This window comes from Pundamilia nyererei, unplaced genomic scaffold (assembly GCF_000239375.1).
Source record: "Pundamilia nyererei isolate P.nyererei 1_Seehausen unplaced genomic scaffold, PunNye1.0 scaffold00193, whole genome shotgun sequence".
NCBI lineage: Eukaryota > Metazoa > Chordata > Actinopteri > Cichliformes > Cichlidae > Pundamilia > Pundamilia nyererei.
The window spans coordinates 296,665-311,524 of record NW_005187594.1 but is presented as its reverse complement, the minus strand read 5'-3'; the positions used below and the strand labels follow the sequence as shown (position 1 = coordinate 311,524).

Here is a 14,860-nt window from a genome sequence, read left to right as displayed (position 1 = left end):
ATGTATTTTTTGTCTACTTATTTTGTTTGTTTTTGTTATTTGCCCTTTATCCCCGTCCCTCTTCCCCGCTGTTTTTCTTTCCCCCTTTCTTTTCCCCAGTCAAATCTGTCCCGTATTTAGCAAGTGAAAATAAAATAAAATAAAGAATAAAAGGTGAATCAAATAGACCATTACGGCAAGGCTGGGATGGTTCATTTGGCAAAGTAAATCCGTTGGGCATCTTTCTTTGTCTTTAGACAATAATTCTGATGACAAAAGAGCCAAATGGGACAGGCCAAAAATAAAAAATAAGGTTAACAAATGTACTAAAAAACACTACACACAAACAAAGTTAGAGATTCATTTTACTTTTAGCATCAGTCAACTTTGTAAACATATTTTTACAGATATCACAATAATAATTTTCTAAAACCACCATAACTGCAAAGTGAAAAACCTTGTTTCACAGAGAAAAACAAAACATGTACAAGACATTACACAAAGTCATATAAGCACTGTCAGTATAACATAATAATGCAATAGTGTCATTGCATTCCATTCCTCTGTGGACATGTGAAGTTGCTACATTGAGCCACAAAACATTTACTGTTTAAACCCTGAATTGTTGGATTCTTGAACCCTTTCAATCCCCCTGCTTGGTGCCTCACGGCGGTTGTGATTGCTAAAACAAAAAGACGCATAATAAGCACTTCAAAACCGTCGTAGGATCAGGTTTAGGCTTGAGCTGCTTCCTGTTTGTCACCTTTGTCCCTCCTTTTCAGAACTCTAGTAAAGTGTTGAACATCTGAAGCCAGTGACCATAGCTGGAATGAAAACAGACCTCAGAGGGTTAGAAGCGCTCTTTTTTTTTTCAATGTCATCAAATGTTTACTCATCAGAGATGATTAGATCAATGGGATTTTCTCTCTAGGTTTGTGCTTAATGTGCTCAAAAAGAAGTCATGCCCCAAATTTGATTGCATCTGTTTTTCTTTTAATAAGATATAAATTTCTTACAAAAACACAATATAAAAAGTTAAATCTGATTAAATCTGTTCAATTCAAATTTACTTGATTGTTATAGATTCAGTTTATATCAAACATATCAGTTGCATTTTACACAAAATTACTGCAAAAGAATCTTTTATGAGTGTACAATGTAAAACACATTTAGGTCACTGTTGTTGTGAAGCAGCACTTTATGAATAAAACTAGCTGTCAGGGCAGGTTTACACGTACTTCTGAGCTGAAGGTTCACAGGTTGACATTTAACTCATACTGGATATTAAAAGGTTGTTTTCATGCAAGTGATGGGGCAGAATCCACTGTTTTTTGTGCAAGAACGTGTGTTACAAATCTGAACACAAAGCTGCACTAGTCTCACTAGTGTTAAGCTCCCCACAGAGAACAGCACTTTAGAGCAGTTGTTGGGATAAGTGAACATGGGGGGACCTCTAGTGTCTCCTCTACAAAATTATATTGAAATAACAGCAATGAGGACTTAGCCCTTGTATGCCTCTCTTGTCAGCAAGGTAACGCAAAAACTACAATTTAATGAACTGTTCAATTTGGTGTGTATCTGGAGTCTCCTCTCAAAGAATAAATTGGGTACCGGCCTTGAGATTTGTGTATGCACTCTCACAGTGCCCTCTGAGGTAATTCAGTAATCGAGAAATAAAATAAAGCTGGTGTGATGCATGACGTGTGAATTTTAACGGATAACGCATAATACTGGAAACAATGAAGACAGAAAGTCTATATAGGGAGAAAAGAGGGAGAAGGAAGAATTGACAAGGGAAAAGAAGGAAAAAAGACAAAGAGGATGACAGGAAAAGAAATGAGATGAAGCAGAATATTAAAGGCAAAAGAAAGAAAATGAAGGAACAAAAAGAACAAACATGATGAAAAGAAAATGAGAAGAAGGAGAGAAAGAAAGAAAATAAAAAAAATATCATAATAATCTAATACAGGAAAATTAACTACAAGGAAACAGAGAAAAGGAAGGGAAGGAAAGGTTGAGAGAAAAAAATGAAGAATAATTCCAGAAGGACAGAAAGAAGATGAAAAGAAAGAGAATAAGAGGATGGCGGATGGAAGAAAGAAGACAAAACAGTAGACTAAGACGATGAATGGATAGATTGGGGTGGGATGATGAGAAATTAAAAGAGGACAAACATTGTTTATGTACTTTTTCTCATGCATGGGGGAAGATGTGTCCACCATCTAAATGCTCACCGGGACGCCATCTGAAGCCTTGATGTGTCGGCGGATGACAGCCTTGGCTATTTCCCTGAGGAGAGTGTCCTTGCTGTACTTCATGTTCGCTTTCACCGTCTCCAACAAAAACTCGATTTTCTGCTGGCTGAATGGAAGCTGGAAGGTGGAGAACTCCTTCATCTTTGCTTTGAACTCGTTCTCATCTGGACCAGAAGAGAATTGCTGATGATCATGGCTGACATTATGTGATGTTTTTTTCCTTTTCTCTATGTGTGGTGTGTGTTTGATGAACCTTTGCAGTTCTGCCTGTTGAAGAGTGGCATGTAAAGGATGGTGGGCTCCTTCTTTTTCCCCTTGAAAACATAGCAGGGCCTTGGCCAGTCTTTCTCCTTCAGGAATTTCTCCTCTAACTTTGGGAAAGGTTTCTTCAGTTTGGCTGCATAGTCTCTGGCGAGAATCAGAGTCTGTGTGGAGAATTTCACATTAGTTTTTCCTGAAGCTGTGTGGATACATTTGCGTGACATATCACATATGCTCGCACCTTACCCTGAAGGTTTCGTCAGCTCCGTATTCCAGAGCAATAAGGAGGTCAGTGTCTCTCTTTTCTCCCAGGAAGGGGGGGTAGGGCATGTTTATCATCACACCAGCATCTATGAGCTGCAGAAACTCTTTAACTCTAATGCATGATGGCACTCTGGCATCTTCCAAAAAACATAAATAACAATATATCATTCAGTTGCCAGTTTTTATCATCTATCAAGCAAAACATAGTACTCTAAAAAATAAGTGTATGGTAAAGTTTAAGAACATCAGTCTACCTGGGTATTGGTAGAGGAAGTTTTCAGTTTTGCCCCATTCCAGTTTTTTAATCTGTGCGATGAGTGTTTGTATAAACCAAGAAACTGGGGAAACAAACCAAGCAACATAATGAAGAACTGAAAGCTGCAACTTGCTATCTGCATTTAATACATGCACCACTTATGTGACAATCATGCTCATTTGGAGTCATTTTCTGTTTGTCAGATGGTCATGATCATATCGTAACATCACTCCTGCTTTTGAGCTGCACCGTGGACAACAAACAGAGCTCAGGGTATCAAACACGCTGTTTATCTCACACCATCTTCTTGAACTAGCCTACCAGAAAGCCAACACAGATTTGTCCTTGGAAAAGTGGGATAAAACAAACTGTAATGTGACCATGGAACAAAAGACACAAACCCATTAACCACAGGTCCTCACAGACCGACTGGATGGTTTCACCATACCAAGCAAGCACACTCATTTGCAGAATTCCTCATTCAAAAACCTGCAGACCAGTTTCTATTTAGCATACGTGTATTATGATATAAGTACATATATCTGTGAAGGTTCTCGGTCATCTGGGTCATAAGTCTAAGGAGCTTGGAAAGCAAAGCGTCTGGACTTTAAGTTTCCTTAAAGATGTTTCACCTCTCATCAGAGAAGTGAAGCACAACATAGAAGAGCCTCTTTGATGGGACAAGACTCGGCTGTCCATCTGCATCTAAATGTCAAAGGTTCGAGGATGCCAATGTTCACATTTTGGACAGAGAAGACAGACGGTTTGAAAGAGGGCTGAAAGAGGCAATCGATGTCCAGTGTGAACGACCATCTTTGAACAGAGATGGTGGTTTATGACACTAACTGTCTGCCATCGATAATCCAGTTTTGAGATCCTTCCCAGATGCCTTACTCACATCCTGGGCCTTCTGCCCTCAGGAAATCACATGATAGGGTTGGTCAAGGTTTCACAATGGGCCCACCTGAAACCTTGGCTGATTGTGACCTACACCCGTTTTCACACTATGGCTCGTGCGATTAGGTAGCGGATCAATAAGGGGTCCATGACCCTCTTGGGGACACTCCCACAGGGTTTAAATCTGGGACTCTTCACCAGTTGCTCTTAGAACTGAAGAAGTTCTCGGATGAGAGGTGAAATGTCTTCAAGAAAGCTTAAAGAAGTCCAGACGTTTCTTTCAAAGCTCCTTAGAATATAACTACGTAGTTTCATAGTTGTGACAGTGTTTGAATCTTTTACCAAAACACAAACTACTCACTCATCAGCACTCCATCTTTTGAGCCTCGTACTCTTCTCTCTTTTTTTTTTTTGCTTTGCCATCCTAAACATAATTTATAATTCTGCTGCTATATATGCTGAAAAATAAATAGTTACATTTTGTGACAGGCAGTGAGGTCAGGAAATACCCAGCATGCCCCTCTGCCATCACACATTTTAAAGATATTTGAGACTTGTTTAGCCTCTGACCACACATGATAGAAAATGATTATTACAGTAAATATGTCAATTTACGACACAACAACAGCATACAAACCATTGTAATATCAATGCCTGATGAAAATCGGTGTGAATTTGATAGCAGTGTGACTGATTCAGGACATGCAATGTCCCACTGGTATTGATTACATCATATACCTAAAATGCTGACCATTTATACACCATACCACACTTTCTGACCATTGCAGGCAGACAATGTACTGCCAAGACGCTTTCAGTGAACTGCATGGAGCTGTCAGAGTCAATGCATGTCATAGCAGGGGCTCAGTTTTGTATTGGATTTTGACTCTTTTGGATATGTGACTCATAAATGTTCTGTTTTAGTTCCTTACATAAGCTCTCATTCATTTTTTGTTGCACAGGCACATTTTACAATCATTAATGTGCCAGCTTCTGACTGTTTTTTAAAGAAAGTAAGAAGTATATTGTATCTTTAAGTCTGGATTTGGTAAAGACCAAAAACAGATGGAAATGCTATATACATAAAACTGAATTAAATTAAAGTAATAGTCACAGCAGACATTGTGCCCATACCGTCTCACTCTCAGCTTTCTTTCTGCTAAAACTGTGTTGATCAACAATAACAAACTTTATATTACTGACCGTAATATCTGGCTGGTCCTTCATCCATATTCTGACTCCACGACTGTAAGGAGGCCAAAGTTTTCTGACACCAGTCCTTAAAGATCACATTATGCAGTTCTAAGAGCTTCATCTCAGATGATGCAGTGTAGTTTATTTTGATGCCCTCTAAAAAATAAGATCATATGTTCACTTTTAGATGAATCGTTTTCACATTAACAGTCAGTATTAACTGAAGCAAACAGTAAAGTGTTTTCTGGATGTCTGTAGATCAGGAGTCTGTTGTTATCACTTGTAATGAGTCCAAAAACTGCAATGGTGGTACTGGTACAATAAAACAGCTTTCAGGTGTTTATCCATCGCTTTTTGTCATAGCTGAAGTTGTCTTGTGGCACATATTATTTGGGCAAACACCAGCAATATAGATGATTTGGGTTTGTTGTTGACTCTTTAAATTAAATTAATTCAATTTAAATTTAATTTGATCTGGACTGATTTTATGGCACCGGCCAAACTTAATATACTTGTGATAAAACACTGTTTACAGGTTGCTCATGATATTCATATGAAGTGCACACTCAGGATATAACCTCTAAAACATAAACGAACTGCTATAAACAAAGCAGTTTTTTTTCAATATTTTATTTGACATAGTTTGTCAAATGTTTCCTGTTTTTTTCCTCGGATTAAAATAATTTTAAATGGAATAAAAAAGCTAGGGTGACCAGAAGGTCCTGGGTTCGAATCCACACTTTCTATGGTCTTACTATGTCTGTGTGGACACTCTCTGGGTACGACGGCTTCCTCCTACAGTCCAAAGACACGCATGGGGTGCACCGGCGATTCTAAAGAAACTCGAGGTGTGAATGTGAACGTGAATAGTTGTCTGTCTCCGTGACCTGCCACACAACTCTGAATTGAATAAAGGAAAGAAAATGGATGGATGATCCAGTTATAGTAACATGTAATGACTGTACCTTTAGTCCAGAGAAACTCCAACGGGTTGTTTTCATCAGTAGCTTCCTTCCCCACTAGAACTGAGCACACACAAACAGTTGTTTAGTTCTACTGTTGCATATTAAATGCATTTAGCAAATGCTTTCTCATAACAAGACACATTCAGATTTCTACCTTTTAACCAGTCAAGAATATAGGTCACCACACTCTCATCGTCTGCTAAAGCACTCCCCACTAAGCCTGCAGAACAGACCAGACACACAAAGGAGACACACTGTGAAAACATTAATATTAATAATAAAAATAGAACAATACACCTATGAGGAAAACTGTAAATAAAAATAATATTAGGGCAAGGGAATAGTGGAAGACATGTGGGAGGTTCTTGGCACTGTACAGCAGTCTGAGGACAGGATTTTGCACGATCCAGTATCATCACATGAGCAGTGCAGTTGTATACAGGTACAGATATTCCTGAGGCTCCACAGAGAGCCACACGCAGGTACCTGCATCACACTGACAAGCATCTACTTGTCAGTAGATCTGACAAGTAGATCTAAAAGCATCTTGCATGACCTCTTAACAGCAATAACAAATGTTCATTTAATTATTATTTGATCTCTATTTGAACTGTAAATAACAAAATTCATGAATTTTGTGTTTGTTGGCCAAGTGTATTTTGTCTGAGGTTTAAAGTGACAGCTGGTGACCTTTGCAACAATGCTCATGACACAAGATAAAAGTTATTATTATTATTACATTCCTTTGTTTGGCGGAGTTGGTGTTTCTAGCAGACAAAGAGATGGACGCACCTTGCAGCGTGACCATGTCTAGTTCTGGCCCTTTGACGTCAGAACCAGCTCCATGGATTCTGCTGCCCAGGTTTGGAGTGTTAATGAAGAGACCCAGATCTATGAAGCCAGCCTGATGAGGAGTCATCTCAAACCATTTGCCTGAGACAAACACAGAAAAACAGAAGCAAAAAGACTGAGTCAGTGACTCAAAGAAGAGCAATATACACATGAATAACATTTGGAGACGTATGTTTGCGTAATTGTTTGTTTTTAGTACCTTTTTCAGAATCATGTTGCAAGCAGTTTTTGTTCACTGTGCTATAAATGGGATAAGGATTGGTGATGCTTGTGCCATCCTCAGAAAGACTTCGGACATCCAACTGACAAAAACAATGAACCAGATAAATAAATAAATAAATAAATAAATAAATAAACCGTCAACACGAAACTGAGATAAATGAAATAAATATAAAATTAAGACTGGGATGGATCATGTGCTTTAGGAACATAAATTATGAAAACTAACAAGACCTCTCTTATTTGCAGTCTGATAAAACCTTATTGAATTCTTACGTGATATTGCATTTTTCTTGCTGTAACTGCCTAATAACCTAACAATGACCTGAGAGCAATCCACACCAGCTGCATTGCAGAGCATTGCGTCACTTCATACGCATCAGTGATTGCCCCCAGAATGCATTGAACAGACAGAAGAATCAGGAATGACACAGTGGAAAGGATGCAGTAGTATGTATGTCACATGGAGCATGTGATAACATGGTCACAAAGTGAAGATGGGCTTTTTAGCTGGAAAATCACCCTGGACCAGCAGCGGAACTACCTGCTGAACTGGATTCCATCTCACCCGTCACTCCTACTCATTCTTTTTTCCCATGATGATTTTTTTAATGTTAGAAAAGGTTGATTCTGGTTTAGGCTCATACTGACGTTTTGCTCTTCATCTGTTCATCTGTAGAATTTAATTATGGTAATCAAATTATACCAGAGAGGATTTTAGAAGGAAGTCGGTGCATTTTAGGTCATCAGGTGTGTCTTCTGGAATTCTGCTGTAATCTTACTTCCCTGATTTGCATTTGTGTAGCTCGCAGCATTACCCTATACAGCGTAAAGTCTCTGCTTCTCCTGAAGCTTAATTTAGACTTCTGTGTTAAATCTATGATGTAACCTAAGGGCAAGTTATAACAATATTTATGTCTTTTTTAAAGCATCATAATAAAGTGTATTCTTATCATGTTGTGATAGAGCGAGTACACTGACACCTGGTGGTTTAGCGCAGACTTTTAGTATGCTGTATGGAGACACAAGCCTTTCTGTCATTATTAGCATAATGTTTGCATTCATTCATTTATTCAGTTCACAGGCATCCTGCAGTGTGAAGCCACATTACCGTGTTTCTGGATTTCCAGAATAAAATGAGTCCAGTTGAGTTCTTTTGGCCTTACCTGTTTCATGATGAAACCAGAGGTTAAGACCCCCCAGATGTCAGTGAGAGAGAAGTGACCATCTTGTGCCCTCTTGGCCAAAAAGATCAGAACATCCGTAAGCCCAATCCCAGGCTTCGACAGCCTGGACACAGCATTGTCCATGTTGGTGCTCCACTGGTGGTCACTGTATAAGGTGGCCATGGACCTGAGGGAAACAGTCAGACCACAAAATACTCAGCCCACGCACATTATAATGAACTATTCAGCCTTCTAGCTAGTAAAGTCTAGCTAACCAGTTATGTATAGCGTGACTCTGTCTGTACTTGTTTACCAGGCAGACCCAGAAACTCCTCCCAGGTAGAGCACAGTGTCCAGCAAACCATCTTTTTCCATCTGAAAGAGGGATCCCATCAGACCCACAGCTGCTCTCTGACCTCCGCCTGACCCCAACAGTGCAATGTGAGGAACCATATCCTGGTGAAAAGAGAGAGAAAAACAGGTGGGTGATGGAAAAATAAAGTTACCCAGTGGACAGATGAGACAGTCCAATGAGAATGAAGTGCTCTGTTTGGTCCAGATTTCTCTGATTTCTAATGCGCATGTTATCCTATTTAATAATTCCTGGAAATGGCCAAGCAGACAAGTCAAGAGATCTTAAAGTGATCGGAAATTTATGTCATTTTACTCTAGTTTATATATATGCTGTATATATAAAAAAGCTGAAAAGCTGGCTGGCACTGAAAAATAAGCTACTGACAAAGAAAAAGGGAAGGAAGAAAAAAAGACTTATGACTTATGTATTTGAGAGTTTTCTCACCAGTGTACATGTGAGTCCCAGTTTATTGAGTGATTTCTGAACTACTTGTTTCCTCCTCAGGACAAACTCCTGCTCTCCAGCAGATAAGGACTGTGACTGATGTACATACTTCTGCAACACACAAGGAAGTATTACAGGACGCACATAAGAAAACTTTAAGGTTGGGATCTACAACATAAATATTAACTATGTAAAGTGTCATTTTAAATATACACTTTAAAATATACACTTTAAAAGATTTGCCATTTAAAAAAACGACAAAAAACTAGATAAACATGTGTAAAAACATTGAATTTCTCTTTAATGTTTGACTGTTTCTGGATCTTGACTGTTTCATAACGAACATCATGAGTTACACATCCATTAAAAGCCAAACATCATATCTTTCTATCTCATTCTTGGATCTTAATGTTTGGTTCATAATGCAAACACAACAAGAGCACTCAAACCACTCTGTACATGATTAAATATGAAACATCAGGACTCATAAGACCTGCTTCAGAAGACATTTAGCTTCTGTGGACTGAATGATTTTCTTCACCTTGAACTCTGAAAGAGCTGGATTCTTCTGCTGAGGGACTGTCCACAGGTTCCTCCTGTTGTCCACAGGTAGTTCCATAGATCCCATCATCACAATACAAGCACAGAGCAGACCAGTCGCCCGGCTGGTATATCCACACAACATGGCTGGATGTGGACGGAGCAGACTAAAGATTCTCGTCTAGCTCAGAAGTCCTTTTTATGTCCTGCTATCAGGCAACTTCATGGTAAATTAGAACAATGCTGACGTCAAACAGACATATCAGAAAATGATATGGAGGCAGAACAAGTTCTGTATGTTCACATCTAACTGTCCTTCATATCACTCTAACAGTGCGTTTATCTGCAAAGCAAAACATAACTTTTTTTCTTTTGTTGTAATTTAAATAAAGCCTCTATTTTGTTGGGTAAAGTATTTGGAGAAAAAAGTTCTTTAACTATTTTACATTTGAATTTATTCAGTCATTTATAGGCCAGGTTCTGCCTCAAGTTGTTATTCAAAGATTTGTATAGCACTTTTGTCAGACAAAGGTTCACTGCTTCAAACTGAGAAAGAAAAAAATATATAGAAACTGTAATTCAAGCTAAATAAAATATAAAAGAAAGTACTGTATATGAGTATCTAAAAGCCTGGGTAAAAAATAACATCTTTATGTTTTATGATCTAAACATAACATAGCAGAGTGAATAGTTAAAAGGACAGCATTATACAGAGTAGGTGCTACGGCCTGGAAACCATGGTCTCCATGAGTCTTTAGGTGAGTATGAAGCACGACCTGAAGACCTGACACAGTGAGAGGAGGAATATGTCTGCAATATATGTTAGTGCATGGCTCTGAAAGTGAAGATGCAAATTTTTTAAATGTATTCTAAACTTAACTGAGAGCAAATAAAATGGGAGTAATGTGTGAGCTCCTGTTAGTCCTGGTTAAAACTGTTGCTGCAGCATTTTGAACAATTTGAAGGAGATTTTAAGATGTTTTCCTAATACAGAAAAAAGAGAATTACAAACACAATAATCGAAATGAGAGGAAATGAAATCATGGATAACCATTTCCTTTACAGCTTAGGACACAACATCTCTCAGTTGAGCAACATTGTTCAGATGGAGAAAAGGAGAATGAGTCAGCTGCTTACTGAACGCATCCAGAGAGACACAACCATCCAGTACAACACAAAGCTTACTAACAGAAAAAAGACAAAAGAACCTAAGGATCCAACACATGCTTTAATCTTCAAACCGTCAGGAGCAATAAGCAGAATCTCAGGTTTTCTTCATTTAACTGCAAAGAATTTACAGCAGGGTAATCTTTAGTACCTCCAAACACGGTAATACAGTAGAAAGGACATGTGCTTTAAAACAGTAACACAGCTGAATATCATCAGCATAAAAAATTTAGGAAATCTTATGAAAACTTGGCAAATATATAGCAAGCAAAGCAAAGGCCCCCAAGGAGCCCCACAGGGGCCGTTTAGAAGTTTGCAGGTAGTGTGTAGATGAGACTTTTAAGACAATGGTTCAACAGGGACATTCTTGAAAAATGTATCAAAGTTATTAGATACGATCGAACAGAATTAAAACTTTTTCGAAACAATGATTTGGGTAAAATATCTGTAGGACATGACAAAGGTTATCGTTGGTTATCTGCTATGTTCTCCAAAAGAAGCAGAAAAAATAAAGTTTTCCACTATGTTACAAGCCATTAAAAAGAAGGCTAGATGTTGGTGAAACTGCCTGCGCATTTTTATTTTCCCTACAAAAATACTGGTATATATGGAGATGTGGGAGTTCAGTTCAATTTATTTACATAGCACCAAAACACAACAATCAAACAACTGCTTTTGACCAAGCACAGCGGGAAGGAAAAACTCCATTTTAACAGGCAGAAACCTCTAGGAGGCTCAGGCATAGCCATTTGCTGAGACTGGTGATGGGAGGAAGACAGGATAGCAGACAGACTGAGTTTAATAATAAATAATGATTGATTTCAGGGCGGTGTATAAACACATAGTGAGTGAAAAATGTGAGTGAAGAAGAAAAAGTTGACATTTGATTTTACCATAGTATTTCCATATTAGGCAATACTTGTGTAAAAGTCCCACACATGGTAGGAATTAACATTCCTCTGCGTGTTTGGGCTCATTTGACTTCTTGTTCTGCACAGACAAATTTAGCTAGAGGGAAGCTGACAGAAACAAGAAGTTTCCCTGCGGGGTGAATTGAACTTTTTAATTTGAAAAGAAGGTTGGCTTCGCAACATGCAAACAGGACTAACAGGTTTCATGAATGCAGTGGTTTGTCTTTGCTTTGTGAATTCTGTCATTCTTTCACAGGCAGCGGACAACATGGAGGGCAATGTAGCTCTGTCTGAGGTGAGGCATCAACGAGAATAGATTTGAATTGACTATATGTTGCATGGTCTATGTCGTAGTTGAACATCTAAATTATTAAGTTAAAGTGCCATTTAGATCTATTTTGTATTTTTTTAAAAATACAATTCATAACTGTAGTTACTTTACAGACATATGCAGATAATACAAAACATACAAATAATCTGTGATATATTTATATATAAGAAGACTTAAAATAAGGAGCTAGCCTGAAGAGTATTAAGTCAACTAGTTATTATTATAGAAATTATGCATTTACAGATGTATATCATTTCTATCCTGGCAAATTTCTATATTGCCTTTTATTAGATTATTCTTATTTCCGTTTATACAGTGTGGACGAACTGAAAGATATTAGCATTCATATATACTATCATAAACATATTCCCTGGGAAATGTGAGGAAAAAGTGAATATGCCTTCTTTATAAGGTTTCATATGATATTACTCTGCTGCAGCATATGAATGTACAATATACAATATGTGTAGCACATTTCAGTGTCTGAGTCAGCTTACCTCTGGGTTGAAGTCAGTGCTTCTCTGTCTTGATTGTTTTTGCAGAGACCTATCCGTCAGTCCCACTCTCTGTGTGCTGGTGAAAAGGAGTATGTTCACAAGAGGAAACAAATAGTTCTGCATTCACTCAACACTCTGGAAATCAACTGTACAGCTGTAAGATAGAAACTGTCTCCTCATCCTTCTGTTTCCCCCCTCCCCTTTCTTTTTCCCTTTGACTTTAATCTCCAGCTTGACTTACCTCATACATTTCTTTCACCAAATGTGTGTAGTACTTAAAGTATATGATAAAGGAAAATACAGTGGGTGATACTGTTGTACTTAAAAGCATGTAATGTCTTTTATAGTAAGGAAAGCAGAGATGATGATGGGAAATGAAGGTGGCTTATTAACAAAACAGCAATATAAATATTAGGTCAACCAGGTGATTTCTCATAAATTCTAATTTGAAAGCATTGGAGCAGCAATGAGAAACCATATGCCAGGCTAGCCAACAAAGCTGCCGACCTCTCAGCTGCACAGCTAAAACTATTGTTAATGGGACCCAGATATGCCCATGAAATTAAGAGATGCTACAGATTCTGAGGGAATTGGAGACAGGAAGATTCAAGCCTGCCTTACAGTCAAGCTAACGTAACTTGGACGTAAGTGAAAAGTTAACACGAGCCAACGATGAGAGAAAGCTTCTGGACAGAACACTTTTTGTAAAGTGATACAAAGAGAGAAACTAATTTATTTTGGTTTTAACTGATATACATTTTTAGATTTCATTGAGCAAGTACTGCTTGCTTTGCTTTCTCTGACAGGACATCACTGGTTAATAGCCTCTTGTTTTCATTGCAAAGTATAGAAACTGTTATGGGTTTTGGTGCGGAGCTTTGGATCCAGTTTGTTTTGGTTTTCTAACCTTGTGTTTTTGTTCATGTCTTGATGAATTATTATAAGCAGTAGCAGTAATAGTTTGAGCTCCCTTAGTGTCACCCTGTCTGTTTGTCCTTCTGTCTGGCGGGCACTATTATCATGTTTAGGCCTAGTTGTGTCCTCCTGTTTCTGTTCTCAGCTGTTTGAATTTGATATCTGGTTTTCTATCATGTCTGTTTGTGGTGTTTACTTCCTTTTTGTGTAATTATCTTCATCTGTGTTAATAGTCGTCAGTATATTTATAGTTCTGTCATTCACTTTTTTAGGATGTGTTTTTAAGCTGTTTTCTCAGCATGCATTTGTTTTTCAATTTGTTTCTTTGCATTTATGTTAGTTTCCTTCTCTGTTGGATTTGTGGACTTCTCCTGGCAGTCTTGTACAGTACCTTTTGTTGTATTTTATAAATGGGCTTCAAAGGGAGAACAACAACAGAGGAAAGAGGTTCTTTAGGGTGTAGTTTATATATGGGCTTTAAAAAAAACAATTGATGTTTTGGTAAATATGACCAAGTAGTTTTCATACTTCAAGCTAATCAAGCTATAACAGAGAACTGAAAAAACCCAACAAAACCAAACAAACGAAAACATAAAGGAAAAACTAAATTTCTTGAAAGCTTTTCTAGCAGACACCCCTGAAGCCTTGATCTTTTATCTCAATGCACAATGAGTCAGGAATATAATTTACATGCCACATTGCAGTAGTCCATAAAGTGGGCCCACATGCAGACAAAATACTGAGGCAGAGTGACAGCTAGATAAATGGAACGCTAAAAACAAGAAATCAGCAGGAAAAAACACCATAAGGCACAGTAATTCAAGGGTGAAAAGACAACAACACTATGTACACACCAGGGAGATAATTAGACACAAACAAACTCAATCAAGGCAAAAATGTATGTAAAGAGAGAAAGTCAGAGGAGTAAAACACAGAGAGAAACACAAGAAACAGTATACAGGAAGAAAACAGGATTCAGTTCCCCACATCGTTTTGTTGGCATTAATTAGAGATGCTATTAGGGGATTTTTTTGGCTTTAAGCAGAGAACCGCTAGCTGTTTTCCTGTTTGGACATTTTATGACAAACTGAGTTACAGACAGATGGCTGTAGCTTCAGATTTACTATAAAGATGTGAAAGGGTTATTAATTGTTGCATCCAAAAACTGCAGTGCAGCTATCAAATAATATCTCTCCTTCATATTTTCATCCAGGACTCAGTTCCCCACATTGCTCTGTTGGCATCAGGTGGGGGTCAGCGAGCAGCTGTGGGTCTAGTGGGTTCCCTCCATCAAATGGAAAAGGAAGGTCTGCTGGACACACTGCTCTACCTAGGAGGAGTTTCGGGGTCTACATGGTATAAACAATGACACAAACATTAAATATAATTCTT

General features: G+C 38.1%; 2 protein-coding genes across 2 annotated transcripts in view; one reads left to right on the top strand and one right to left on the bottom strand.

Annotated features, from left to right (window-relative positions):
* Positions 1–512: 512 nt before the first annotated feature.
* Positions 513–12,612, bottom strand: LOC102210861 (cytosolic phospholipase A2 gamma-like). The gene is made up of 15 exons (XM_005747321.1): positions 12,554–12,612; positions 9,649–9,867; positions 9,108–9,218; positions 8,622–8,764; positions 8,309–8,495; positions 7,123–7,225; positions 6,864–7,004; positions 6,226–6,291; positions 6,072–6,131; positions 5,116–5,262; positions 3,014–3,097; positions 2,742–2,896; positions 2,488–2,659; positions 2,214–2,398; positions 513–803 (listed from the first exon to the last, which is right to left on the bottom strand). Exons 2-15 carry the CDS (start codon positions 9,733–9,735, stop codon positions 714–716), a joined length of 1,731 nt encoding a protein of 576 aa, XP_005747378.2. The 5' UTR covers positions 9,736–9,867; positions 12,554–12,612; the 3' UTR covers positions 513–713.
* Positions 11,792–14,860, top strand: part of LOC102199031 (cytosolic phospholipase A2 gamma-like) — a 22,364-nt gene continuing 19,295 nt past the window's right edge. Inside the window, exons 1-3 of the mRNA XM_005747276.1 lie at positions 11,792–12,020; positions 12,599–12,709; positions 14,682–14,824. Coding sequence (XP_005747333.1) covers positions 11,907–12,020; positions 12,599–12,709; positions 14,682–14,824 — 368 coding nt within the window. The 5' untranslated portion in view covers positions 11,792–11,906. The remainder of the gene's footprint in view (positions 12,021–12,598; positions 12,710–14,681; positions 14,825–14,860) is intronic.